This window comes from Dermochelys coriacea, chromosome 1 (assembly GCF_009764565.3).
Source record: "Dermochelys coriacea isolate rDerCor1 chromosome 1, rDerCor1.pri.v4, whole genome shotgun sequence".
Classification (NCBI taxonomy): Eukaryota; Metazoa; Chordata; order Testudines; family Dermochelyidae; genus Dermochelys; species Dermochelys coriacea.
The window spans coordinates 269,924,367-269,950,223 of NC_050068.2; the positions used below are offsets into that span (position 1 = coordinate 269,924,367).

Below are 25,857 nucleotides of genomic sequence, written 5' to 3' on the forward strand. Positions count from 1 at the left end.
TTTTGAGCTTAAAACAGAGCTCTTGTGCGGCTCTGGGAAAGACACTCAGGCGCCATAGCTAAATACAAGAGGGAAGTAGCATAGGTAGGTAGCCCATACTCTGAGGGCTCATGCAAGGTAGAGTGGCCCATTAACACCACTGCAGTACCTAGAATGGTTTCTCAGAACATGTGCCAACTAACAGACATTGATCCAAAAACAGATGTGTCACCCACCTTGTCTTTCTAATGCTATTTCTGTGAAACAGTAGTAAAAACACCAGAAGCTGCTGCCACCTTGGCTATGTCTACACTTCACAGTTTACAGCAACACAGCTGTGCCACTAAAGCAGAGGTGGGCAAACTACGGCCCGCGGGCCACATCCAGCCCGCCGGACCCTCCTGCCCGGCCCTGAACTCCTGGCCCGGGAGGCTAGCCCGCGGCTCCTTGCCTGGGGTTCCCCCTCCCCCGCAGCCTCAGCTCTCTGGGTAGCAGCACAACTGCAGAGCCGCAGCCTGACCCGGTGCTCTGTGCTGCGTGGCGGTGTGGCTGGCTCCAGCCGGGCGGCTCAACTGCCTGTCCTGGTGCTCTAGGCAGCATGGCTGTAGTGCCGCCAGCCACCAGTGCTCCAGGCAGTGCGGTAAGGGGGCAGGGAGCAGTGGGGGTTGGATAGAGGGCAGGGGAATTCAGGATGGTGGTCAGGAGGTGGGGGTGTGGATAGTGGTCGGGGCAGTCAGAAGGCAGGAAATGGGGGGTTGAATGGGGGCAGGGGTCCCAGGAGGACAGTCAGGAAGGAGTGGGGGGTTGGATGGGGAGGCAGGGAGCAGACAGGGGCAGGGGTTCCGGGGGCGGTCAGGGAGAAGTGGTGGTTGGATGGGGTGGAGGTGCAACGGGGGGGGGCAGTCAGGAATGAGAGGACGAGTTGGATGAGGCGGTAGGGGGCAATCAGGGGCAGAGAATCCGGGGGCGGTCAGGGGACAGGGAGGGGTGGGTGGGGCAGGGGCCTCGGTGGGGCCATCAGGGGGCAAGAAGCGGGGGAGGGGTGACACAGCCTCCCCTAACCAGCCCTCCCTACAATTTTGGAAACCCAATGTGGTCCTCAGGTCAAAAAGTTTGCCTGCCCCTTAAAGCCTTGTTGCTGGTGTAGCTACTCTTTGCTGGCAGGAGAGAGCTCTCCTCCAGACAAAATAAAACCACTCACAACGAGAGGCGGTAGCTTTGTTGCTGGGAGCTTTTTGTCATTAAAACTTTTGTCGGTCAGGGGGTTTGTTTTTTTCACACTCCCTGACCAACAAAAGTTTTAACCACAAAAGTACAGTGTAGGCATAGCCCTAGCTTACACTCGGGCCCTAATCTGTGCAGCTGAACCAGCACCACCACGGGTGGGATTTTGTTGCTAAAATCCTCCAGTGTAGACATAGTTACCGCGGATGGACTGAGCCCAGGTTTGGAATAAACCAATTAAATGGATGGGAAATGTGAACTAGATCTTTAATTACTGACTCACATCTATCACAGAGTAAGTTTTCAGTATGAAACAAAAGACTGAAAACTGCTTACCCTCAAGGAACAAGAAAAGAGATATTTTTATTCTGACAGTGTGATGTCACTTCAAATGTGCATAGCATGAAAGGGAATGATCCCAGAGGGAGATCATTTTAAATAAACTAATCGCAGTAACTGGTCTGATGTCATCTAGATTGACTGGCATTTCCCACAGAAAAGGAGGGAAGGGAGGCAAAGGGTATAAAAATTCCTATCACACTACTTCCAGATACTCTACCCACCAGAGACAGGAAAATCTAAGTAAGATATTACGCTCTATATTTAATAGGTGAGGCACTACATAAAGGGTAATTGAATTCTTTTTTTGTAACTCAATTCACTGCCACATTATCAAAACATTGTAGCTAGTTTTAAATGATATATTTTCTGTATAATCCAGTTTATTTTCAGTAAAAATAGTAATAATTATATAATAATCTTCACTTTGAATTTCAATGAGAAAGGCTCCTAAGTATGTAAGTCACTGGACAATGGGATTTAGGTGCTTTTAAAAAACTATCTGTCCTCTATTACAGTGATTTCAACTTTTTTTCATTTGTGGACCCCTAAAAAATTTCAAATGGAATTGCAGATCCTTTGAGAATCTATTCTCCGTATATACAGTTGAATTCTGTTAAGTCATTTTTTTCTTTCATGTCTTTCACGGAGCCCTTAGACATTGTCCGCAGACCCCCAGGGGTTTGTGGATCACAGGTTGAGAACCATTTGACAATAAGCAGTGTAAAATACAGATCATATTTTTTTGATTGCACTGAGTTTCATTAGAGTTCCTTCTGGTGCACTTCTTGAAGGTTTTTATTATGTGTCCGTTATGGGTGGATCTGTCAGTTTCCATTAGCTTGGACAACCCCCCCGGAGCAATCCAATGGCTAAGAAGTCCCATTAATTTTAAGTAAAAAAAAAAAAAAGAATTTAGCACTGCTTTATAGTGAGTATCCATTAAAAGATTACAGCCTATGTCAAAGGACAAGCAATGAATAGGCCTAGAGGGGTGAGGCCACTGGGAGAAGAGTGGTAAGAATCATAATGAGTTAATGCATGCTCTTCAGAGGGCCTCTTCTACTAAGAGAGAGCTCTCTCATTCACAGTACGCATGGCAAAATGTTCAGCTTCCCAGTCCTCTCACCCATAACATTCAAAGATGACACTTGTGCTACTAGAGATACCACTAATGGTATGAATGCATTTATGGGGGTGGGGGAAATGACCTAGATATGGTCTGATTTTAAATGATACTGACCAATCTGTCACTTGGACAGTTATAAGGTTTGTATAACTTCTCTGGAATTTCTGTACCAGCCTGTAGAGAATCTCCCCCCCCGCCCCCCATGACACATTTTAACCAGGTAATAGCTAGGAAATCTCGTAAGGGAATTATAAGGCTGAGGAGTACATTTCTTGTGTGGGAACATACACATGAAGCTTTCAGCATTTTGATGAAAGATTCCAAAACCCATCATTTGTGTAACTTCATCATTAGAATAGGATCCTGTTAAAATGGGATCCTCTTATATAGATTGTGCCCCTTCAAGAGAGACAGAAATATTGTCTTTATTACTTACATAGAATTTTTCATCTTCATGAAGCTTTTGAAGAAATCAGTAACTAAATCTCTCAATCTGCATTATAATGTAAGTTCTAACTCAGATAATTAAACAACATTTCTTACTCACTTGTTCCCTCTTTGTTCCTGAAAACAGAGAACAAACTTACTTTTAAACCTATTTTAAGAATAGTTAAACCTCTGATTCTTGCTCCATGGTTTGCTTGAACATGTCAAGGTTCAGTAGGTGTACATTGCTGTAATCATAAAACATTGAGTATTACCTGCATGAAAAAGGTAATTTTACTGTGATAACTGCCAGTAGTGTGTGTTGGAAACTGAAAATTCTAGGATTACCAAGAAACTTTTATATTCCTTTGATGCACATATGTAACTCACATTGATGAGTTGCCTCTCTTTCCATTCTAATTTGTCCCACACAGTCACGTGCAAGCCATGTTTGCTGTCACCAGCAATGAGTTGGTTAAACACTGTCTAAACCAGTGGTTCTCAAACTTTTGTACTGGTGACCCCTTTCACATAGCAAGCCTCTGAGTGCGAACCCCCTCCTTATAAATTAAGAACACTTTTTCATATATTTAACACCATTATAAATGCTGGAGGCAAAGCGGGGCTTGGGGTGGAAGCTGACAGCTCATGACCCTGTAATAACCTCGTGACCCCCTGAGGGATCCCGACCCCCAGTTTGAGAACCCCTGATCTAAACTGAGAAGACCAACTCTGAGTCTTGTGTGCAACTGAAACTCAGATTAAGCCTACAGTAAAAAATGAACTGAATAATAAATAAACTTAAAAGTTGAAGATAGATAAGAAAATCCAACAATTGTGCAACATTGTGTGACAGGAAGATTATTACAGGAGGGAGTTTCCTAATTCCAGAAAGCAGACAGTAAATCAGAGGTGAGCTGTCTCCCCAACAACACATAAATCTACTGTAGCTTTTCATAATAACCACATTGCACTACAGTGTTCTTTGCAAATTATGACAAATAACATTGTAATAACAAATGAAACTACCATGTTAGAAGCTTTCCTTGACTTATTACAATAGCAACTAAAATCAAAGCCACGCCCACATTATTTCTGTTGATGCATCATGAGGCAAATGACTCAGGGTTTCTCCAGTAAAACTCTAAAATATGAGGGCTCCTCGATAAAACTAACATTTTCTATTACCACAATTTTACTTCCCAGAAAAATCTTCTCCAGTCCCAATCTTTAAATTTTAAGATTTAGCTAACTAAGCAATATCACTTTAAAATAACATTTAATACCTTCTCCAGACTAGCATGTTTTAAGAGCTTTTCTTAAAACACTGGAATGCTTTCCTCCAAAGCTGAAGTTGCTGCTCTGTGAAAAGAACACTACCAGAGATTACATTACCTCGAGTACAGCCTTTAAAAAAACCCTCAATAAAAACATTACCGCTTTTTCACTGTAGTTACAGCAAAGGCCAAAATGAGCAGTGGCCAAACCCAAAGCAAAACACTTAATTTTTAAGTCTATATTTAAAAAAAAAAAAAAAAAAGTTAAAAACTCACAGATAGTGCAGTCTGTGTCTCCCGGAAAAGGGAATTCCATTTCTCTCTTCTATGCTCTTCCCATGTGTCTGTGAGAATCTCTCCCACCTCCCTGTTTCTTTCCACTTGTGCCTCCAGGGTGACCCACGCAGAAGATGAGAAGTAACAGTCAATGTAATTGCACCTGTGCTCCTGCACAGTAGCATTTTCCTGGCAGCATCAGTAGAAGCAGTTTGAAACTTACCAGGATGGTGCAATTTTTCCTGACTAATGTTGATTTATAACTAGGGGAAGGGGAGAAGCGGATGATGGATTGTTAAAAGCTTTTAAAAAGATACCGCTTAAAAGAATTACTGCACTTCAACGTCAGATAAAAGCCATTAAAAAGGCTTTCCAAGCAACAGTATTTAAAAGTATTGGTCGTATTCTCTTGGCTGGTAATCATCTCATTTGATTTGACGGTCATCCAGCAAATCGCTCACAACACAAAGCTAATATTAGACAATGATTTTGAGACAGCGAAAGAAAGTCATTTAAATTTACTACTCCATTTTCTCTGTAATGGGTAGTAGACAGTACTTCGTTTCTTTAGTACTTCAGCAGAAAAGCTAAAGCAAAATATAGCTTAAATGCAGCATTCAAAGCAGTCCTTGGATCCATTTACCTCTCCTCTCATTATTCCAGGAGAATTTCTGATGTACAACATATTTCAATTACATGGTATATCTAACTGCACTGAAAGGGTTAAGTAAGTTCCACACCATTGTAACTGTGAGAAGATAAAGCTCTTGGAATTTTTCCTTACACAGATTCTGCAGGTAGCTGCATGTTATTGCCACCACAGAAGTACTTTATAAAGAAATGTTAAGATAATGTATATTTAAGGAATACTAGACAGAGCTCTCATATTCATTAGTACTGGCCACAATACTATTTCCCCACTTAAAACAGGGGCTGCAGGGTACAGTCTGAAGCTTTCATGACAAAGACATAAGTGGAGAATCATAATTGAAAGAGTATAACAAAAAGTGGTAAGTGCATCATTGATAGAGGGCAAAAGGAACGGAGGCAGGTAAAGGAAGATACTGCTGGATGTTCCCAAAATCTGTACCTGGAGCTTGATGCAGGAAGTTTAGGAATGTGCAAACATCCAACCCCATATTCCTTACACGAGCAAAACTCAACTGAGTAAGGAGCCCACTGGCTAGTTTGCAGTAGCTCTATGAGCTGAACTTTTTTTAAACTGGAGTCAGTCTAAACCAACCTAACACCTTCTGAGTCTGCAGACAGCTTTAAACAATAGCTCTGAGGTGTGACCTTCTCTTATCCATCTCAGTTGGTATTAACTCTGAATCCCAAGAATCAATTAAATTTCAACATTGTTATCAATTTCACTATTAAGCAAAACACATGAGAAGAAAGAGGGACAATCCCATTATGATGATTAAGGCCTGGTCTACACTACAGAGTTAAGTCGACCTAATTATATCAGTGACTACAGTACAGCTTTGCTTCTACTGATGTAAGTGTCCTGCTACACCAACATAATAACTTCACCTCCAAAAGAGGTGTAGGGCTTATATCGGTGTAATTAGGGTGACGCACACAGACTGAGGATTACTTACATGGGCTGTTGGCTGTCATTCTTGTCAATTTCAGGGCTCTGTGCTGGAGCCTGCAATTGACAAGAAAACCTGGGCTCCTGGCTCCCCACTGGGAGCCCAGCTGCACCGAGGTGCCCAGCTCCCTGCTGGGAGCCCAACAACTGCCCAGGCTCTGGGCGCAGAGCTCCCTGCTGGGAACCAAGGCAGCTGCCGAGCTCATGGCAGGAAGCAGGGAGCTGACAGCCCAGGAGGGCAGCTGTGCTCCTAAGACGGAGTCTGGGGGGCAAGCCAGGCTCCCGGAGGGGAGCAGGGAGCCAAAAGACCAGGATCTCAGCCTCCCATACTGCCCCCTTAAGTCAGCGGAAGCATTCCTTGTGAGGATGCGTGCCACCGACAGGAGGGTAGTGCGGACATGAACCACTGCAGTAACTACTGCTCTGACTGTAAGTTGACCTAACACAGATCGACTTAAGTTTGTAGTGTAGACATGTCCTTATAAGGGAAGGCACTGTGATTGCTGTCTCACCATAGTGTTGCAAGGAAGCAGATGTGTTAGTGGCACTTGGGAGAGCACCATTATTTCTCTCCTCTCCAAAATTTGATCCCTGAGGATTGAGATCTAACACACTGGTATCATTGTTAAGATATAATAGAGATCCTGTGCTGCAAAATATAAGCTATTACAAAACATAGGAGGGTTGGCAAAACAAAGAGCCAAAAACACACACACACACACACACACACACACACAAAAACACCAGCAGAAGCTTTCTGGAAGGTTAAACAGCCAAGCAGGAAATATCTTGCAGGGCCCCAAACTGCTGTTACCTGACCTAGTGCCTCAAGGCAGGCATTTTTTAAAAAGCACACATCTAGGAGGATATGCAATATCTGCAGCCAAAGAGCTAAAGATGGATTCTCATTTGTCTACTTCAAGAACACAGAAACAGTTTTTTTCAGGGGGTTTCTGAATTTGATTTAACTAGAATATGAATAGAATATTTAAATAGAATATTCACATCTGAAATACAACCAATATACTATAAGCACAGAAAAGTTACAGAACTATATGCCATAATGTTTAACTTAGCAACAAGCAGAGTCCTACTAACTGCTAACCTTTGCAGCCCCAGAGGGCTAGTGTCCCAATGGATTGCACAGTGTGTAGTTTTGATTGTATAAGCAAACTTGAGAGAAAGAGATCAAGTTACATTACTGTTGACTTTTTCTGAGAGGAAAAGAGACAAGAAATAATACCCAATACATTTTAGATTTTTATATGTACCTCTAACATTTTTCCCATCTCTCTTCCCTTTGAGAGTCTACTTGTAGGAAATTCAGCTTAATAGCTAGTCAATTTCAGACCGTGAGTTAAAATATTTTCAAGTACTAAACATGCCTCTGAATCCTCCTGCCAATTTTTGTGGTATAACAATCACATTTTCTAATATTTAAAACTTGTATTTACCTTATTTTCTCTCCCTATTGCTGTGTGAAAGGTCCACACAAACGGGGAAATGACTGACCAGAAAAAGAGAAACCATGGAAACTAAATGTACACAAAATACACAAATGCATGAAGTAAACAAAATGGGAGAAAAATAATTTTTCCCTTCTTTCAATTATAGTAATCTTAGATGATGCTTGTGAGAATGGTAAGTAACACATCTTTTACAGAAGTGTAAATTTTAAGTTGGCTTTGTGTATTGAATCCTGCAATGGATTTATAAAATGGGAAGAGAGCAAGATTATTTCTTCCTTAATCTTTCTAGTATGTGGTGTCATAATAAAGTGACCTACTGAGATCCCTTCCAGTTCTATGCTTCGATGACATCATAAGACTATTACAGCTCTCAACTGCTATTGTTTTCCATCCCTTATAACCTTCTGAGACTCCTTCTGGCTGAAGATTTCTAGGTTTGGTTTCTGTCAAAAAGAAAACTCTTTTGAAGGTGTGAGCCTAACAGATTTCAGGGGTTTTTGAATGAGAGGCAGGTAGCGTACACTTTCCCCACAGTAATAAAAAGCTTGACTTGTTTTTTAAAAAACAAAACAAAAAAACACCTGTTCTAGCACAGCTGAAATTGAGTGGGAAATAACTTTCATTGGGAATGGTCTGAGTGTGTTGTTAAAAACTGGTTTTGACTGAACAAGTGATGAGGGATTCAAAAATTCACTTTATCCACCGGCTGCAGTTTAACCAACATTTTAACCAAAGGAAAGCTGTGCTACACATGTGCATGGCTATTTTATCTATGTAGAAAACATGTACATCTTCAAAGGGGGTGAATTAAAGCTTGCTCCATTATACCAGGTAAAGGTAGACCCTTACACTGGGATTTTTCTAAATTTCACAAGGATCCAATAAGCTTTCTGTGACAAATGAATATCAAAATGTCAAAGCTGCACTTCCACCATGTCAGTCAACACCATATAGTTTCCTGACTGGATGCCTGAAAGTGTAGCCATCACAGTGTTCTTCTTGAACCTATGATATTTGGCATATTTGTCTAGCTACTCAAGGTATACATATTTTTGGATTTCTTGAAAGCTGCAAAAGAGATGGAATAGACTCAAATTTTTCAGATTAGAGAATAGGCCTTATATTTCTACAGGAAAAGAAAATTGATAGCAGTTTATATCATGATTTACAGGCTTTGCTTGAATTAAATGTGGTTTTGGATATTCTATACATTCTATGGTATGGCATTCTTTTATCCATTATTTTCAAGACTGTAAAGAGAGTCATTTACCACTAGTGCCACCCAGTGGTCAGGCAGGACTTGGCAAGTCCTCTTCTTTCCTGGAACTCCTGTTGACAGCCGTGATCTGGCCCTGCAGTGACTCAGCCATCCAGCCAGGTCACACATTCTAGTCCATGAAAGAAAGCAAGTCTTTGGTTGCCTGAAAGAGCTTTGAGGCCCTCTACTTAGGTCAGGGACTTGGGGTCTGGACCCTTGTGTGTCTAGAGCCTTCTCCAGTTTGGTTGCCTGCTGAGGATAGACTCCTACCATTGTCCCCTCTTTAGGGATTATTTGGGGAAACTGGGCCCACTATCTCCTTTGGGCTCTGATCCAGGGCCTCCCCGGATCACTTCCTACCAGAGTCCCCTTTTTCCCCACAGGGTAAATTAAAGAACTGAACAAACAACGAAGTTTCTGACCTTCAAAAATAATCATCAGCCCCTCCTTTGCAGGCTTGGTCAAGTCAGTATTGCCAGGTCTCAGTTAACAAGAGCTCCTGCGGTGCTCCTTCCCAAGAGCTCAGAGCACAGGTCTGTTCCCTTCCACTGTCCACCTCAATTGAGCTGGCCTGCCCTCCTTTTGAGTTCCTCCTCTAAGCTCTGCATGCATTGCAGGAGTGGTGGGCTGGGGCTGCCAAGACCCAGGGCAACTGCTTAACTCCTTCCTTACTGGTGCAGGATTTGTATGCCCTGTCACAAGGACTCATTTCTGGTGGTGGGCTTCTTCCACTCCTGCAAGAAGACAGAGAGTTTCCTTCCAATCCTACAGATTTCTTTTCTGCACACAGATATCTATTTTCCGAGGTGTATGAGTCTGACTGTCTGTATTAGGAAGAGGCCTGAACTAAAATATATAGCTCAAATGCAAAATCTTTTTAATGGGTGGAGTTCCAGATGTGAACTTGCATATTCAAAATCTGACTGCATAGCCAAACTTCTTCCCAGTTCAGCACGTTAATGTTCAATTATAAAATGAGGCTTGAACTATGAACTTTGATTTGTGGTTTTGATTCTCTGTATCTTTGGTCCTCTTGACCCAGCTTCCAAAACTTCTTTTTGATATAGAATAGACTTTCCTCTGGGATCTGAACTGTGATAGGAGAAAAAGAAATCTTATACTTCGGTTGTATGGATGTGTAACAGTTGGTGCTTGATGGAGGTGGCATATAGTGGTTAGAGGGTAGTAGGGGAGCCCAGGCCCTCCCACTGTACCAGACTCTGGCTCAGGGCCCTCTGAGAGTAGCCAAGGTCAGGCACCCCGGAGCACCTTAAGACAGTCCTCCCTAGGCCACTTCCTATGCACTTTCAGGCATACACTCTATAGTTCAAGCTTTTCCAGTCTACAATCAAGATAACACAAAACAAACACAATGCCTTTAGACTGTCTGATTCTAGCGCAGTGGCTCTCAAACTTTTTTACTGGTGACCCTTTTCACACAGCAAGCCTCCGAGTGTGACCCCCCTAATAAATTAAAAATACTTTTTCATATATTTAACACCATTATAAATGCTGGAGGCAAAGCAGGGATTGGGGTGCATGTTGACAGCTCGTGACCCCCCATGTAATAACCTTGCGACCCCTGGGGGGGTCCCAGCCCCCAGTTTGAGAACCCCTGTCCTAATGGGTTGGTTCCTCTCTTCGCAGAGGAGCAGCTTCTGCATCCTTCCTCAGGAGCTCCCAAGGCCAGTTCTTCTCCCTACCTGGCCAGCTCCCTTCTAAGTCTTATAACTTAGTAAGTAAAAGAACGTATCTGGTTCTTTTTTGAACCCGTTATACACAAACCGTTGAAGCCCACTTCATGTTTATCTGCATCTAAATTATTCTGGTCACTTTTCTTGCTATAGTACTAGTGTCTTTGGATAACCATCAGTAAAGATCTCTACTACTATATATTACACAACTCTAATATTACTACACAAACATGATACAAGGTGATATGGTTTTAATATGCTGCTATACAAAAAAAATAAGCCATGAAGGGATCTCTCAGTATAACCTCATTAAATGTAGACAGAGCTTTAAAAATCCATTCCTTGGGAGTGGGAAAGTTTGCCCTGGCAAGAGAGACGGCTTCTAATATTCTCCAGAATTTAAGCTTTCATTTAAAAATTAAGTTTCTAGACTTTATGGCTGCAAGAATAGTCTCCCAAAAGTGAACCACAGGTAAACCAACACAGTATAATCTTTCTGAGTCTGCAGACAGGCAGCTCTAACACATCTGCAACTGTACATAGCTTTTCTAAGCAGAGACACAGTGAAATTAACAAGACTGATCAGTTTCACTAGTGCTATATGCAGAACCCCACTACCAGCAAGGAAAATGTCAAGAATCATATCAATTTCAGATGGCTGCTTGGGAAGTCAATGATCAGGTACTGAAATTAGTGAGGGGAGAGAATGGAAAAACCAAAAGCAGGGGGAAGGGAAGAGTAACAGGGATCTTCATCCCTCACCACAGCCAGGAGTCACAGGGAAGGGAGAAGGGGGAAAGTTCTTTCTCTCTTTCAACAACTTGAGTAGAGCTTCAAATATATGCCTACTAAGTCCAGTAATTTTAAATTGTTCTGTCTTGCAAATCCAGAATCATTTAGCTAGACCATAATCTGGAACTACTTGGTTATTCACTCGGGACTTCACTATTGCTACTGATTACACATGGAAGGTGCTCAGATGCTATGGTGATGAATGACAGTATAATCCTAAAATAGCTATATGGCAGAATGTACCCCCATGTCCACACCCTACACACTGTTTTAATCTTTGTAGAAAGTATGCCTTGTAAGATATTTGACAACTCATAATTTGCTGGTCAATATTGTCCTGATAAAATGTGTAGCAACACTGTATGTGAAGTTATAAAATTTCACTGTATGGTGAACTTAACACACCTTCCAAACTGATGTTGGCAAACAGAACGTGTGCTCTGCTTAATTTGTATTTAAGCAGTAAACGGAGTCAGCAAGCAGAAAGGAAACAAAAGAAGCTCCAACAGGTGAGGAAAAGCAGCAGAAGATATTCTTTCCTATAGACACTCTGTCTTCAGAATCTCAGGTGGAAATATTTTCCAAGGGAGGACTGACACTATAAAAAGGGAGGGACAAACACCCCAAGGACCCCTCCTCTCTCTCTGTCCATCAATTCACTGCACCGTAAAGGACAAAGGAAGCAGCCAGTGAACTATAGAAGGGGTTCTGACCTAAAAAGTATGGTCAAGACTGCTGAGAGCATGTGGTGAGAAAACCATGCTTTGAATTTAACATACTTTGCTAAGTTAGGCACCAGTTGTTTTAGCTTTTGTCATAAATATAAAGGGAAGGGTAAACACCTTTAAAATGCCTCCTGGCCAGAGGAAAAACCCTTTCACCTGTAAAGGGTTAAGAAGCTAGGATAACCTCATTGTCACCTGACCGAAATGACCAATGAAGAGACAAGATACTTTCAAAGCTGGAAGGTGGGGAGAAACAAAGGTTCTCTCTGTCTGTGTGATGCTTTTGCCAGGAACAGAAAAGGAATGGAGTCTTATAACTTAGTAAGTAATCTAGCTAGATATGCGTTAGATTTTGTTTTGTTTAAATGGCTGATAAAATAAGTTGTGCTGAATGGAATGTATATTCTTGTTTTTGTGTCTTTTTGTAACTTAAGGTTTTGCCTAGAGGGATTCTCTATATTTTGAATCTGATTACCCTATAAGGTATTTACCATCCTGATTTTACAGAGGTGATTCTTTTACTTTTTCTTCAATTAAAATTCTTCTTTTAAGAACCTGATTGCTTCTTCATTGTTCTTCTATACAAATTGGTGAGGATTTTTATCAAGCCTTCCCCAGGAAAGGGGGAGTAGGGTTTGGGGAGGATTTCGGGGGGGAAAGACATTTCCAAGCGGGCTCTTTCCCGTTATATATTTATTAGATGCTTGGTGGTGGCAGCAATAAAGTCCAAGGGCAAAAGGTAAAATAGCTTGTACCTTGGGGAAGTTTTAACCTAAGCTGGTAAAAATAAGCTTAGGGGGTTTTCATGCAGGTCCCCACATATGTACCCTAGAGTTCAGAGTGGGGAAGAAATCTTGACAGCTTTATATTTCTTGTAACCATTTCTGACTTTTATGCCTCATTATTCCTACTCACTTAATATTGCTCTCTTTGCAGCTAATAAACTTGTTTTATCTAATCCAGTGTGTTTGAAGCAAAGTGCCTGGGAAATTCCATTTAGGGAAAACAAGATGTGCAAATATCATTTCTATTAATAAAATGACAGACTTTATATAAGCTTGCATTGTCCAGAAAAGGCTGGGCAGTACAGGGCCTACATTTCTGGGGGGGGGGGGGGGGAACTAGAAGGGGTATGTAGGGGTTATCTTGCAATATAACCCAGGCTGGTGAGAGTCAAGGTGTGGCTGCTAGCTGCAGCACACACAGAGACATAGCTGGGAGTGACTTGCATGCCGGAGACCGTTTGTGAGCAGTTCAGAGCGGAGGCCACAACAGCAAAGCTTTGAAAAGGGCACCCCAGGTTAGAGGATAGGGGTGACACAATGACTCATTAGTCTGGATTGTACCCTGGGTATGTCACAGTTAGATAAGAAAGATACCACTAAAATATCCTTTCCCTAATATCTTACATGGACAACAAGATAGTGTCCCATTCCTCAAAACTTGAGGCAATGCAGAGCTCCTAAGGTGCAACATAAGAGGACTCCCTCCAGACCTTACAAAGAGCAGAAGCCTTCTACACTTTATAAAATGTGCAAGAATCCTGACTTCAGACTCAGGTGTCCCTATTAATTCACAGCAATATATTTCACTACACAGCTAAATCAGTGTGATGCAGTCCCTAGGGTAAAACCTGGACTGTGGGACCGCTGAGCCCTCTGTCCCACCAACCTGGGGTATTCCTCTCACACTGTGATGCTGTGACAAGCTACAAACCTCTGCCAGGCACTACACTTACAGACATCCACAGGCAGAGACACACTCAGCTGGGTGACATGAATGCTTTGCCAGTTACTCATGAACCAACAATAGAGAGGCTCCAGCCAATTCCCCCCATCTCCCCAGCCTTGCACCCCCAGAATTGTACCATCTTGTCCTGGTCAGAAGCCTGACCAGTGTAAGTTCATTACCTAGTCCACCCCTTCCTCAATGTGGATAGGACACACATTAGCCTTTGTAAACTGAGCTGAGATTTCCCAAGCACTTCAAACAAAACACACTGTTTTAGGTAAAATATAAAACAGATGTATTAACTACAGAAAGATAGATTTTAAGTGATTGTAAGTAGCAAGCACAGAGATCAAAGTTAGTTATCTAAGAAAAACAAATTCGCACTCTGAGTTCCACAAACTAAACAAGATTTGAATCAAGCAGTGACCCACTCTGACAGATGGTATAGTTCCTCAGTACACAGCCTGGGACTCCTTTCCAGGCTGGGACCACCCTCCCGAGTTCAAAGTCTTTGTCCTCCAGACGTGTTTCCAGGGGTTGAGTTGTGGGGGTAGTGAGGCCAAGTCATGATGTCACTTCCCCTCTTTTATAGTTTCTTGCAGCTTGCTGGAAAGATCTTTTGATATGGGGATCAGGCAGTCTCCACTGGTCAAGCAGTCTCCATTGTCTATGTGTTCTCCTTGAGAAGTTTTCTGGGACAGCCATCAGGAGTGGATTCCCTTTAATGGGCCATCAATGCGTCTGGCTATTCTATTGTTGTACCTGAAAGGCTAGTTGTGCGTGTTCCCAACCTCACAACATATTTCAGTAACACACACATAGCAAAACTTCATATATAAATGATGGCACATTCAATCCAACAGGATATTAATGTTCAATAGATCAAGACCTTTAAAATGATAACTCAACAAGGCATACTTTGTAAGATAGATATCATTATATATGAAGTTATAATATGATTATATATGATACTGGTGAATATGGGGGTTCCGGGGTGCTGCTTTGAGGAACAGACTGCCACAATCAGCCACACATGTACGTACAGTGAATAATTCTTAGCTATGCATATTACAAAATTTTTCAAAGGCTCCTAACTCATTCACATCAAAACCAGTTTTCTTCAGAACCATAGGCACATCCCCTCAGAGAGTGCTACATCCATTCTAAATTCCAACTTTTAACCCACAGCTTTTTTAAGCTTTAGAGTTGTTCAAAGAAAAGTCGCACTTTAAAAAAACAAAAAACAAAAAAAACAAGGTAAGTATTTCTCCACTCAGATGTTCCTAAAAATTTACCTTCAGAGATCACGTATCAAAATCTTCAGTCTGAAAGCTGAAATTCTCAAAATTATGAAATTTGTGCTAGAATAGAAATGTAAATAATAATTAAATAAATAATAATAAATAATGTAACCTTAAATAGAGCAGTTGTTGCCACTCATACTAAAATATTAAGCAGTGTTACTGAAATAGTGAAAAATCAGCAGATTCAATGACTAACTGGCTAAGAGTAATAAACCCAATAGCAGAAATCCTGTAAAATGACATAACTATTGGGTGCCTTCTGGGGTACCATCATATTCTACATACTTTATATTCCTATCATAAAATTATTATTTTTAAAACTCAAGTGCTGTGATATTATTTTTGAGACAAATCAAAAGTACAAGTTAATACCACCTTTTCATTAAACTTCCTGAAGGAAAAAGTTAGAGATGATAGACTGGGAGAAATCAAGATTTGTATATAAAGAAAAACAATGCTGTAGCACAACTGCAAGTAATCAATAATCTGATGCTCTTCATAAACAAACTTCAAACTGATAATTTTAAAATTGTTTCTTTTCCATCCTTTAATATTTATTTACTTACTAAATTTTACACAGCACAAACAAGTAAGTTAAGGGGCCATTTCTGGTTACTTTTTGGTCATTTAAATAAAAATGTTTTCAGCAATTAAAAAAATTATTCATTTCTTCGCAAAAAGAAGCCACAACATTTTAATTTTGTGCCTAAATGGTCTGAGAGCATCTAAAAAAAACCAAAATCCCAAACAAACAAACAAAAAAGCAGACCCAAATTGGTGTAATGTGGTAACATGGATCTTAGTTTCAGTATTTCTTTGCAGCCAGATTTGGGAGGTGCTGGGTGATAAATTCTTTTGAAAAATTGACACATACTGAATTGTTCCTGTAAAATGAGATTTAGAATGGCAAATAATTGTGTATGTGCTTTAATGCGTATCTCAATATAAACAAACCTGTACACATGCATTATAACAAGAATTAGGACACACACACATCAGAACTAAGGCTGCTATTCTGTCACGGAGGTCACAGAAGTCACAGATTCTGTGACTTTCTTAATCACAGGTTTCAGAGTAGCAGCCGTGTTAGTCTGTATTCGCAAAAAGAAAAGGAGTATTTGTGGCACCTTAGAGACTAACAAATTTATTAGAGCATAAGCTTTCGTGAGCTACAGCTCACTTCATCGGATGCATTTGGTGGAAAAAACAGAGGAGAGATTTATATACACACACACAGAGAACATGAAACAATGGGTTTATCATACACACTGTAAGGAGAGTGATCACTTAAGATAAGCCATCACCAACAGCAGGGGGGGGAAGGAGGAAAACCTTTCATGGTGACAAGCAGGTAGGCTAATTCCAGCAGTTAACAAGAATATCAGAGGTTTCAGAGTAGCAGCCGTGTTAGTCTGTATTCGCAAAAAGAAAAGGAGTACTTGTGGCACCTTAGAGACTAACAAATTTATTAGAGCATAAGCTTTCGTGAGCTACAGCTCACTTCAAATGCATCCGATGAAGTGAGCTGTAGCTCACGAAAGCTTATGCTCTAATAAATTTGTTAGTCTCTAAGGTGCCACAAGTACTCCTTTTCTTTTTAAGAATATCAGAGGAACAGTGGGGGGTGGGGTGGGAGGGAGAAATACCATGGGGAAATAGTTTTACTTTGTGTAATGACTCGTCCATTCCCAGTCTCTATTCAAGCCTAAGTTAATTGTATCCAGTTTGCAAATTAATTCCAATTCAGCAGTCTCTCGTTGGAGTCTGTTTTTGAAGCTTTTTTGTTGAAGTATAGCCACTCTTAGGTCTGTGATCGAGTGACCAGAGAGACTGAAGTGTTCTCCAACTGGTTTTTGAATGTTATAATTCTTGACGTCTGATTTGTGTCCATTCATTCTTTTACGTAGAGACTGTCCAGTTTGGCCAATGTACATGGCAGAGGGGCATTGCTGGCACATGATGGCATATATCACATTGGTAGATGCGCAGGTGAACGAGCCTCTGATAGTGTGGCTGATGTGATTAGGCCCTATGATGGTATCCCCTGAATAGATACGTGGACAGAGTTGGCAACGGGCTTTGTTGCAAGGATAGGTTCCTGGGTTAGTGGTTCTGTTGTGTGGTGTGTGGTTGCTGGTGAGTATTTGCTTCAGATTGGGGGGCTGTCTGTAAGCAAGGACTGGTCTGTCTCCCAAGATCTGAGAGAGCGATAGCTCACGAAAGCTTATGCTCTAATAAATTTGTTAGTCTCTAAGGTGCCACAAATACTCCTTTTCTTTTTGTGACTTTCTGTGAACTCAGTGACTTCTGCAGCAGCTGGTGCTGGCTCAGGGCTGCCCGAGCCGGGCAGCTCCTGGGCTAGCACAAGCAGCAGTTTTGGTGTGGGGGAGGGGACTCAGGACCATGGGCTACGGGTTAAGGGGTGTGGGGAGGGACGCTTAACTCAGGGTGGGGGCACGGTCTTGCAGCTCCTAGGCGGTGGAGGGGGGCTCTGTGCTGCAGTTCCCGGCCAATGGGAGCTACGGAACCTGGCGCTTGTGCCCCTCCGCCACCTAGGAGCTGCATGGGCATGGAGCCAGGTAAAGAGCCCCTGCCAGCCCCGCCAACCCTTCCGCCCCCCAGCACCAGCAAGAGTCCTGGGCCACAGACCAAAGCCTGGCGCCCCCCCCCCCCCAGCAGGGGGTCCCAGGCCACCTCTCCCAGCACCTGTGGCATCCCCTGACACACACACTCCCGGAGCACCTGCAGCCCCCTGCCCAAATTTTAGTCAGAGGTATTTTTAGTAAAAGTCATGGATAGGTCATGGGATGTTAATTTTTGTTTACTGCCCGTGACTTTTACTAAAAATACCTGTGACTAAAACGTAGCCTTAATCAGAACACGTAAGTCAGTCCTGTGTTTTTGTGAGGTTTGTAAAAATTTCCCAACATTAAGGAAAACTGAATCCAAATTACAAATTCACTTTAAAAGGCACCTCAATATCTAAGCCCAATTAACTACTCTAATGTTTCCAATTTTAGCGTATAGATTCATTGACAGTGTATAAGAATGCCAGATGCTTCCAAAGGAATGAACACAACAGGGCACTTTTGAGTGATCCATCCCCTTTCATCCGGGCCCAGCTTCTGGAGCATGGGATTGCATCCCTCACCATCTTGGCGAATAGCCATTGATGGACCTATCCTCCAATAACTTATCTAATTATTTTATTAACAGTTATACTTTTGGCCTTCACAACATCCCCAGACAATGAGTTCCACAGGTTGCCTGTGCTTTGTGTGAAGAACTACTTCCTTATGTTTATTTTAAATCTACTCCCTATTAATTTCATCAGGTGACCCCTAATTCTTGTGTTATGTGAAAGGGTAAATAATCCCCTATTCACTTTCTCCATACCCTTTGTGATTTTATAGACCTTTAACATATCCTCTTTAGTCATCTCTTTTCTAAGCTGAACAGTCCCAGCCTTTTCAATCTTTCCTCATATGGAAACTGTTCCATATCCCTACTCATTTCTGTTTCCCTTCTCAGTATCTTTTCCAATTCTAATCCATCTTTTCTGAGATGGGGCTATCAGAACCACATACAGCATTCAAGGTGTAAGGCATAAGGATGTATATAGTAGCATTATGATATTTTCTGTCTCTCTCTTTCCTAATGGTTTGTGACACTGTAAGCTTTTTGGACTGCCACTTCACATTGAACAGATGTTTTCAGAGAATTATCCCCGATGACTCCAAGATCTTTTTCTTGAGTGGTAAATCTAATTTAGAACTCATCATTTGTATGTATAGTTGGGATTATTTTTTCCAATGTATATTGTGTTAAACTTAACAGTGAGTTTCATCTGCCATTTTGTTTCCCAGTCACCAACTTTTGTGAGATCCCTTTCTAACTTTTTGCAGCCAGTTTGGGATTTAACTATCTTAAGTAATTTTGTATCGTCTACATATTTTGCCACCTGACGGTTCGCCCTCTTTTCCAGATCATTTATAAATATGTTGAACAGCATAAGTCCCAATACAGGTCTGGCCAGACACTGTTATTCACATTTTTCCACTGTGAAAATTGACCATTTACTCCTACTCTCCATTTCTTATATTTTAACCAGTTAGTGATCCAGGAGAGGACATTCCCTCTTAACAAACCGACAAACTGAAATTACTGTAAAAAAGAAACCCTATAAAACTGATTGTACTTTTCTATAACCAATAACAAGTAGCATCTAAACAGTTATCTATTAAAGCCATGAAAGAAACAATCAACTACTAAATATTAGATCATTTAGTATCTCCATAGCCTAATAAGGCTTTTCTATACAGTGGGTTGGTTCCACTTTAGAAACCAGTAGCCATAGGGATTTAATAATTCATTTTCTTTTTTAAAAAATGACACGTAAAATGCAAATGCAGGTGTGACCTTGTGACATTTTCTCAAGGTGCCCAGGATTGGGAGTCATGTTGTTACCTGCCTGCCTCCAGCAAGAGTGAGACGTCATGGTGCTTAACAGCTCCCTACAACACCAGCCCAAACAATCTTCTCAGGGCATTGCCAGCTTTACAGGTTAACTATAGGTGCACCTTAGTCTCCAAGCCCCTTTGAAGCATTCCTCTGTGATATCCAACCCGTTACCAGCTACTCACAGAAATACCAGTTTGCTATCCTCCAGGGGACAGTGCACAAACTAGCTTGTTTGATTCAGTTGAGGATCGATTCCTTTGTAACAACACAGCACTGAGAGATATTTATAACAAAAACAATCATAAGTTTATTATCAAAGCCTAAGATTTAAGAGATAGCGAGTAAGGATAATAATGCAAACAGAAAGGTTACATATAAAACAAAATTATAACATGGCTAAACTTAACTTAACAAGCTAAACCATTGTCTAAAGTTGTCTATCTCCCAGTGTCTCCAACCAACATGGTTGGATCTCACTTTCATAAATGCAAAAGTCCGGTTCTTTTGCTTCCTTCCTGAAAGAAAGTAGTATCCTTTTGCTTCTCCTTATATCTCCCAAAACTCATTGATGGTTCCCAAAATCTGGATCCGCCCTCCCCCCCAGATTTATTCTCTGGTGTGCTGACTTCATGTTGATTTTGCATCCTCATACTGACTTTGTGCGCAAATGTGGTTCCCATTCTGTTGGCTCACTATCCTTAATTTACATGTATGGTGGATTACGAGTACTTCCTACTTTTTGTAACTGCTGTTAGCTAAGAACTAAGTTAATAGATTAACCTGACTGCATACCAATGTGTTTAATTTTAAACAGTATTTTGTACTTATTTTAAATTATTAAAATATAAAAAATGTACAGCATCAAACAAAAGCGGTCCTACAGATAAGTTGTTCAACTTCATAGTTCAAAAGTGATACCATGTGCGGAAGTGATACCATGTGCGGAAGAGATACTGTAAACTAAAGGATCTTGCTCTGCTTTCATCTGCTACAGTAGTTCCCAATCTTTTCCAACAACTGTACTACAGCAGTTTCCCAGACTAAGACCTCAGCTACAACAGCTAATTCATTGCATCTCCCATATGATTTTGCAATTTGAATTTATCTAATTAGGTATTTCTAAAACACCAGTCCCTATGGCAAGTATGTGCAGTGCTTGTTATCCAAACTGCATGGAGTTAAGGTTTTTCCAAATGCGAGCCTTACCGCTCAACTCCAGACATTAGATCATACTAGGCCACTACAACTGCCCACTTCCCAATTCAGTACCACACACAATGGAGCTCGAGCTGCTCCAGCAAACCCATCTCAGTATCATCCTTAGGCTGCACTACACCTGGTGCACTACAGCCAGAGGTGGTGCCAACCCCTGCCCACCTCCCATGCACTGACACAGGGCCCTCCAGCCCGGCGTGCCCCAGTCTCACCCCACACTGGGTCCCACCATACCAACCCCTGCCCGCCTCCCATGCACTGACACAGGGCACTCCAGCCGGGCAAGCCCGGTCTGACTATCCCTGGACTGCTCGCCGGTGCCCACTCGCAGCCGCAGGCCCCACCCCAGAGGCCCATCCCCAGGGGCCGCCAGCAATGCCGGGGAGCCAGGGCCCGGCCCTCGGAGCCGCCTCGCACCCACCTCAAACACCACTTCTTCGTCAAACTCCGGTGTCATCCTTCGCCATGACACCCGCCCGGGGCACTGTGGGAAACTGAGTCCGACCAGCCCTCGGCGACGCCTCCCCACCCGGGCCAGCCCTCGGTCAGGGAAAACTACAACTCCCAGCAGCCAGCGCGGGCGCCCGCTTCCGGGAAGGGGGAGGGGCTCGAGGCTGGGCTGCGCTGATTGGCGGAGCCCTTCGGGTTCCCTGTGGCTTGGGGTGGGGCAAGCGAGAACTCGGCTTTTGGAACGTTGCCCGGTGATCCCGCGCTGGCGGCTCGCGGCCGCTAGGGCGCGCTGCTCAGCCCAGACCTGCGGCGCAGGGCTGTGAAAGCTGCTGCTGCTCGGGCTCAGTCGGAGAGAAGCTGCGGGATCTGATGGAGGAGCGGCCGGGGGGCGCCTTGCGGCAGTAGCGCGGCGGCACAATGGGCTTGTCCTCTTCAGCTCCGCGGGGGGCTAGGGCTTAAGGGGCGAGGAGGAGGCGGCAAGAGAGGCGCGTGGGGGGCACCATGAGCTCAGCCGGTAGGTGCTCAGGGAAGAGGGGAAAGTTTGGGGCGGGAGGGGGGGGGGGTTGGGCTGGTGACTTTTCTCCCTGCTGGGGAGCGCTGCCTGCCCAGCCCCCGAGGCACAGCCGCGGGATGGGGACTCTGCCGTTCCTCAAAGGGCGCCCAGAGACAAGGACCTCCCCCCACCGCCCTGTTTCCCTTCTAGTAAGTGCAGCGAGGGGGGGGGCTGCGCGTTTCCCTGAGAAGCCTTTCAGCGTGTCCTGGGCTAGTGGGTCTCTGCAGCCCGCGCCCCCAGGCTGCTGTTGGCTGGCGTCTCTCTCTGGGAAGGTACATTCCCCTCGCTAGTGCGTGCGACTGACACAGTTGGGAAAGTTTCTTCTGGACTACGGTAGCCAATAGCGCGGCTCTTCTGCCCCCCGAGTAGCTTGATTCTGCCTTTGCGCTCCCTGCCTGCTCCCTCGGGCTCGCAAACGCGTCCTTAGCGCGGAGGGAACCAGGGCTGGGGATTTGCTCTGCTGAAAACGATTCCAAGGGACGGTTCTGCCCTCCCTGTTGCCCGAGGACAAATCTCTAAGGTGCCACAAGTACTCCTTTTCTTCTAGAGGCAAGGCTGTGAGTGGAGATGCTGTTGCCAAGAGAAATCATTGTTTTCCTTTGGATTTTGATCTCCTTTGGATAAAACCATGCCCTTGGTTCCTGTGGGTGGACCTCAATGAGCTCTTGTGCCCGTTAAAATGGTCGGACCTATCTTTTCCTTTTGTGGGAAGCCCTGGCTTGCACTGGAAGGAAGGGGAGAAAACTTGAGGTGAGGGGAGGGTGTTGTAACAGCTGCCCCTTTTTTTGTTTGTTTGCTTCCCAACAGCGTGAATGGGGGAGTGTTTTTCCCTCTTTTTCTATTTTATTTTGCTGTCCGGCCTTTTAGAAACACTTTTGAAGTTGTCTTCTAATATTCTGTGGAACGTGTCCTCTTCTTAGACAACTCGCCTCCTAACTTTTTATCATTGTTACACTTTAACAGTAAATTTTCTTTTGGTTCAAACCCATTGTTTTTAAAACCGGTATAGTGTCATTAGAGTCATGTGAGAAAATACTTCTCAGTTAGTGTTGTGTTTTTTCTGCTCTTTGACCCTCGCTGTCAAAATGAGCTCTTTGATGTTTTGAGAGAGAATCAGCATTTCTTATATATAACAGAAAAAATGTAGATATTCTGTGGTATCTGTTTGACATCAGCAACAGGGCACAAGATGATCAAAATTAAAAAATAAACCCTTATCCTTATTCTCCAGTTACATTGTAGTGACAATTTCATACTTCTCACTTCCTTCAAAGTATATATCTCTGTAGTAGAACCACATACTTTGAAAAACATTAGTCTACAGAAGATCAACTATCTTTATTAGTCGTATTTATAGTGACATATAATAAAAGCATCTTGCTGAGCTCTGGTTATTGTCATTTGTTACCATTAAGAACATTGTGCCCCATGGCAAAATGTCTTTTATAATCCATCCAGTTCATTGTAATTTATTTTATTTTTAAAGTGTAGAGAAAACACACCACCACATTCTTAGATTCTTTTTTCTTGTGGCAAAGCAATTCTAAATATCTGTTCTTCACTCTAAAATAAATATTCATCTGTATGTTCTGATATCACTTTGTATAACCTTAACACAGTTGCTAATGTTAATTCACATCTACAGTCAGTTTTACCTCAAGAACCTACCAGTCTTTCCAGCTTGATCACGTATGCAGACATACATAGTGAGGAGCATTCATTACAAACACTTAGCTTGACCTGACCTACATTTCTGTTCTTTTGTACTTTTAAGTATTATTGTCAATTTTATGGCTAAGAAAGATGCGAAGCAAATGTTTGCTTTAAAACAAGAAAGCTTCCTGTATTTTAGGGAGTTACTCAGGGTTTTTTTGGTTGTTTGGTCATATAAAGAAGCATTGTCAGTACATTTGTTCGCCCATCTGTTAGATTAGTAGGCTTCCTTTCTTGTGCCTGCATGAACCAACATGCATGAGAGCTGTTTTTTCCATTGAATAAAATTGTGTATAAATTATGCTGATGAACTGCTTTATGGAACTTTTTGAAGGCAGCAGTTTAAAAACAATGAAAACCTTACATAAGATGTTTCCTGTATGGAGGAAAAATGTGGTTCTATAGGATCTAATTTAATTCGTGTGTTTAAAAAAAAAAACAACAAAAAAGCACACACACACTTAAACAGTAACCAATTTATTGCACTTTTCAGTATTGCATGAGACTAGCTCTAGCGTATAGAACTGCTTACCTAAACAAAGGCAATCTAATGCATCCGATGAAGTGAGCTGTAACTCACGAAAGCTTATGCTCTAATAAATTTGTTAGTCTCTAAGGTGCCACAAGTACTCGTTTTCTTTTTGTGAATACAGACTAACACGGCTGCTACTCTGAAACCTGTCATAATGGTCCTATAGTTAATCATGCCTATTTAAAAATAAAAAACTTACGAATACACATTTCTGCCCTATTCATTGTGTTCCCATTTTTTAATTACTTGTAATACATTGTTTGCCTAATAAATTCCTAAGTGATTCTATTTAGAGCTGGTGAATTAAGAAATAAAGCAGGAGAGTATGTATATTTAACCACTGACTGATGTGTTCAAGTTACTTAGTAATATTTCTGGGACTAGAGTTCCTTACCTTGTATTTTTTTCTGAGAGTTAAACAGCTGGGCAAATAAAATAAAATAATTGTATTATGGAGTGCTCATGAGATCAGAGCTTGACTATTGAAGTAAAATTCGATATAGTACTAAGATCCAGAATGCCAGATTGTTTGACATTGGGAAGCTATTATTCCAAGAGTTTTAGAGATTCGTGACTTTCATGAAGCTGTGTGTCAGTGCAGGACCTATCTGCATGGGTCCAAGACTGAGGCTATAGTTTGTTGTTTAGGCATCATATTTCTGAGGGCCCGGAGGTAGATAAAACACAGAACAGGAAAGGGAAGATACAGTGTGGGGAATTACTGGTAAGGAGAAGGTAGGAAGGATTCCTGGAAAACTAGTTTTATGGAGGGATTTGGAGGAGGAGAGGTATGCAGGGGGGGATCTGTCTTGGCAAGCACAGGGGGCTGAGACACAAGGGAGCATGTTGAAAGGTGTGGAGGCTAAAAAAGCACTAATGTGAAAGGATTAAGGGGAGTGAAATGGGAGTAGGAGAAACAATATCGGTGTATGTAGGACAAGATTATAAAGGCTTTGGCAGTGAAGATGGGGAGCTTTAACTTGTGGTAACAGACAGGAAATCAACAGAGACTTGCTTGTGGGAGGTAGTATTTTTTAATGTAAATTTTTATTTTTTACATAATTTTACACTTAATCCCATAAATATTAAAATAATGTAAATTGTAAATTTAGCTGTCATTCTAGTCACAGTGAGCCTATACTGTTTAAAACTACAGGGCATCATTCAGCTGTTAACAAGTAGTGTTTCCCAATAAACAGTGCTACAAAGCATATAGAAAATTTGAAATATCAAGATGTCTCTCATTCTTGGTTCAATTTAATGTAAAGAATTTGAGTGTGTCCCTTGGGTGTCATTTTAATGCATCTTCAGAATGAAGCAGTTTGATAGAGAACCCATCCGTATTGATTCTTGTCACTTCTTAATTCTGCCAGGAATAGATTGAAACACCTAGGAAATGCAGGAATAAGTGTCTTTGAATGTGGACTTCTTCCCTTTGAATCAGTACTGAATGAGGCACTGTATTGTTGGAGGATCTGTGTTTTGGAGGTGATTCCAACCACTAATAGTCGTTATAGATCTGGCTTTTTGTGTGTGTGTGTGTGTGTGTGTGTGTGTGTGCGCGCGCACGCGTGCGTGCGTGCACACAAGAGTAGGAATGTAAACCCTGACCACCTGTCCAAATTTCAACTCACATTCTGTCTTTTGAAATACTCAATGCATGTTCAGTTTGCTACTGTACAGGGGTGCTGGAACAATTTTTATAGTGGGGGT

General features: G+C 42.2%; 2 protein-coding genes across 13 annotated transcripts in view; one reads left to right on the forward strand and one right to left on the reverse strand.

Moving 5' to 3' along the window:
- VEZT (vezatin, adherens junctions transmembrane protein) overlaps window positions 1-21,674 on the reverse strand; it is a 98,693-nt gene extending 77,019 nt beyond the window's left edge. For 2 of the 10 annotated variants that reach the window (XM_043492172.1, XM_043492175.1), the window contains exons 1-2: window positions 21,318-21,462; window positions 4,651-4,913 (exon numbers count right to left, since the gene is read on the reverse strand). In XM_043492172.1, coding sequence (XP_043348107.1) covers window positions 4,651-4,835 — 185 coding nt within the window. In that variant the 5' untranslated portion in view covers window positions 4,836-4,913; window positions 21,318-21,462. Of the gene's footprint in view, window positions 1-4,650; window positions 4,914-9,396; window positions 9,852-21,317 lie in introns of those variants that run through there. The other 8 variants (XM_038420019.2, XM_038419994.2, XM_043492167.1 and 5 more) reach the window with 6 other exon arrangements.
- Window positions 21,675-21,690: 16 nt separating this feature from the next.
- The window catches only part of FGD6 (FYVE, RhoGEF and PH domain containing 6), a 105,486-nt gene continuing 101,319 nt past the window's right edge, over window positions 21,691-25,857 (forward strand). The window contains exon 1 of one of the 3 annotated variants that reach the window (XM_038420168.2): window positions 21,691-21,860. In XM_038420168.2, coding sequence (XP_038276096.1) covers window positions 21,848-21,860 — 13 coding nt within the window. In that variant the 5' untranslated portion in view covers window positions 21,691-21,847. The remainder of the gene's footprint in view (window positions 21,861-25,857) is intronic. The other 2 variants (XM_038420177.2, XM_043492117.1) reach the window with 2 other exon arrangements.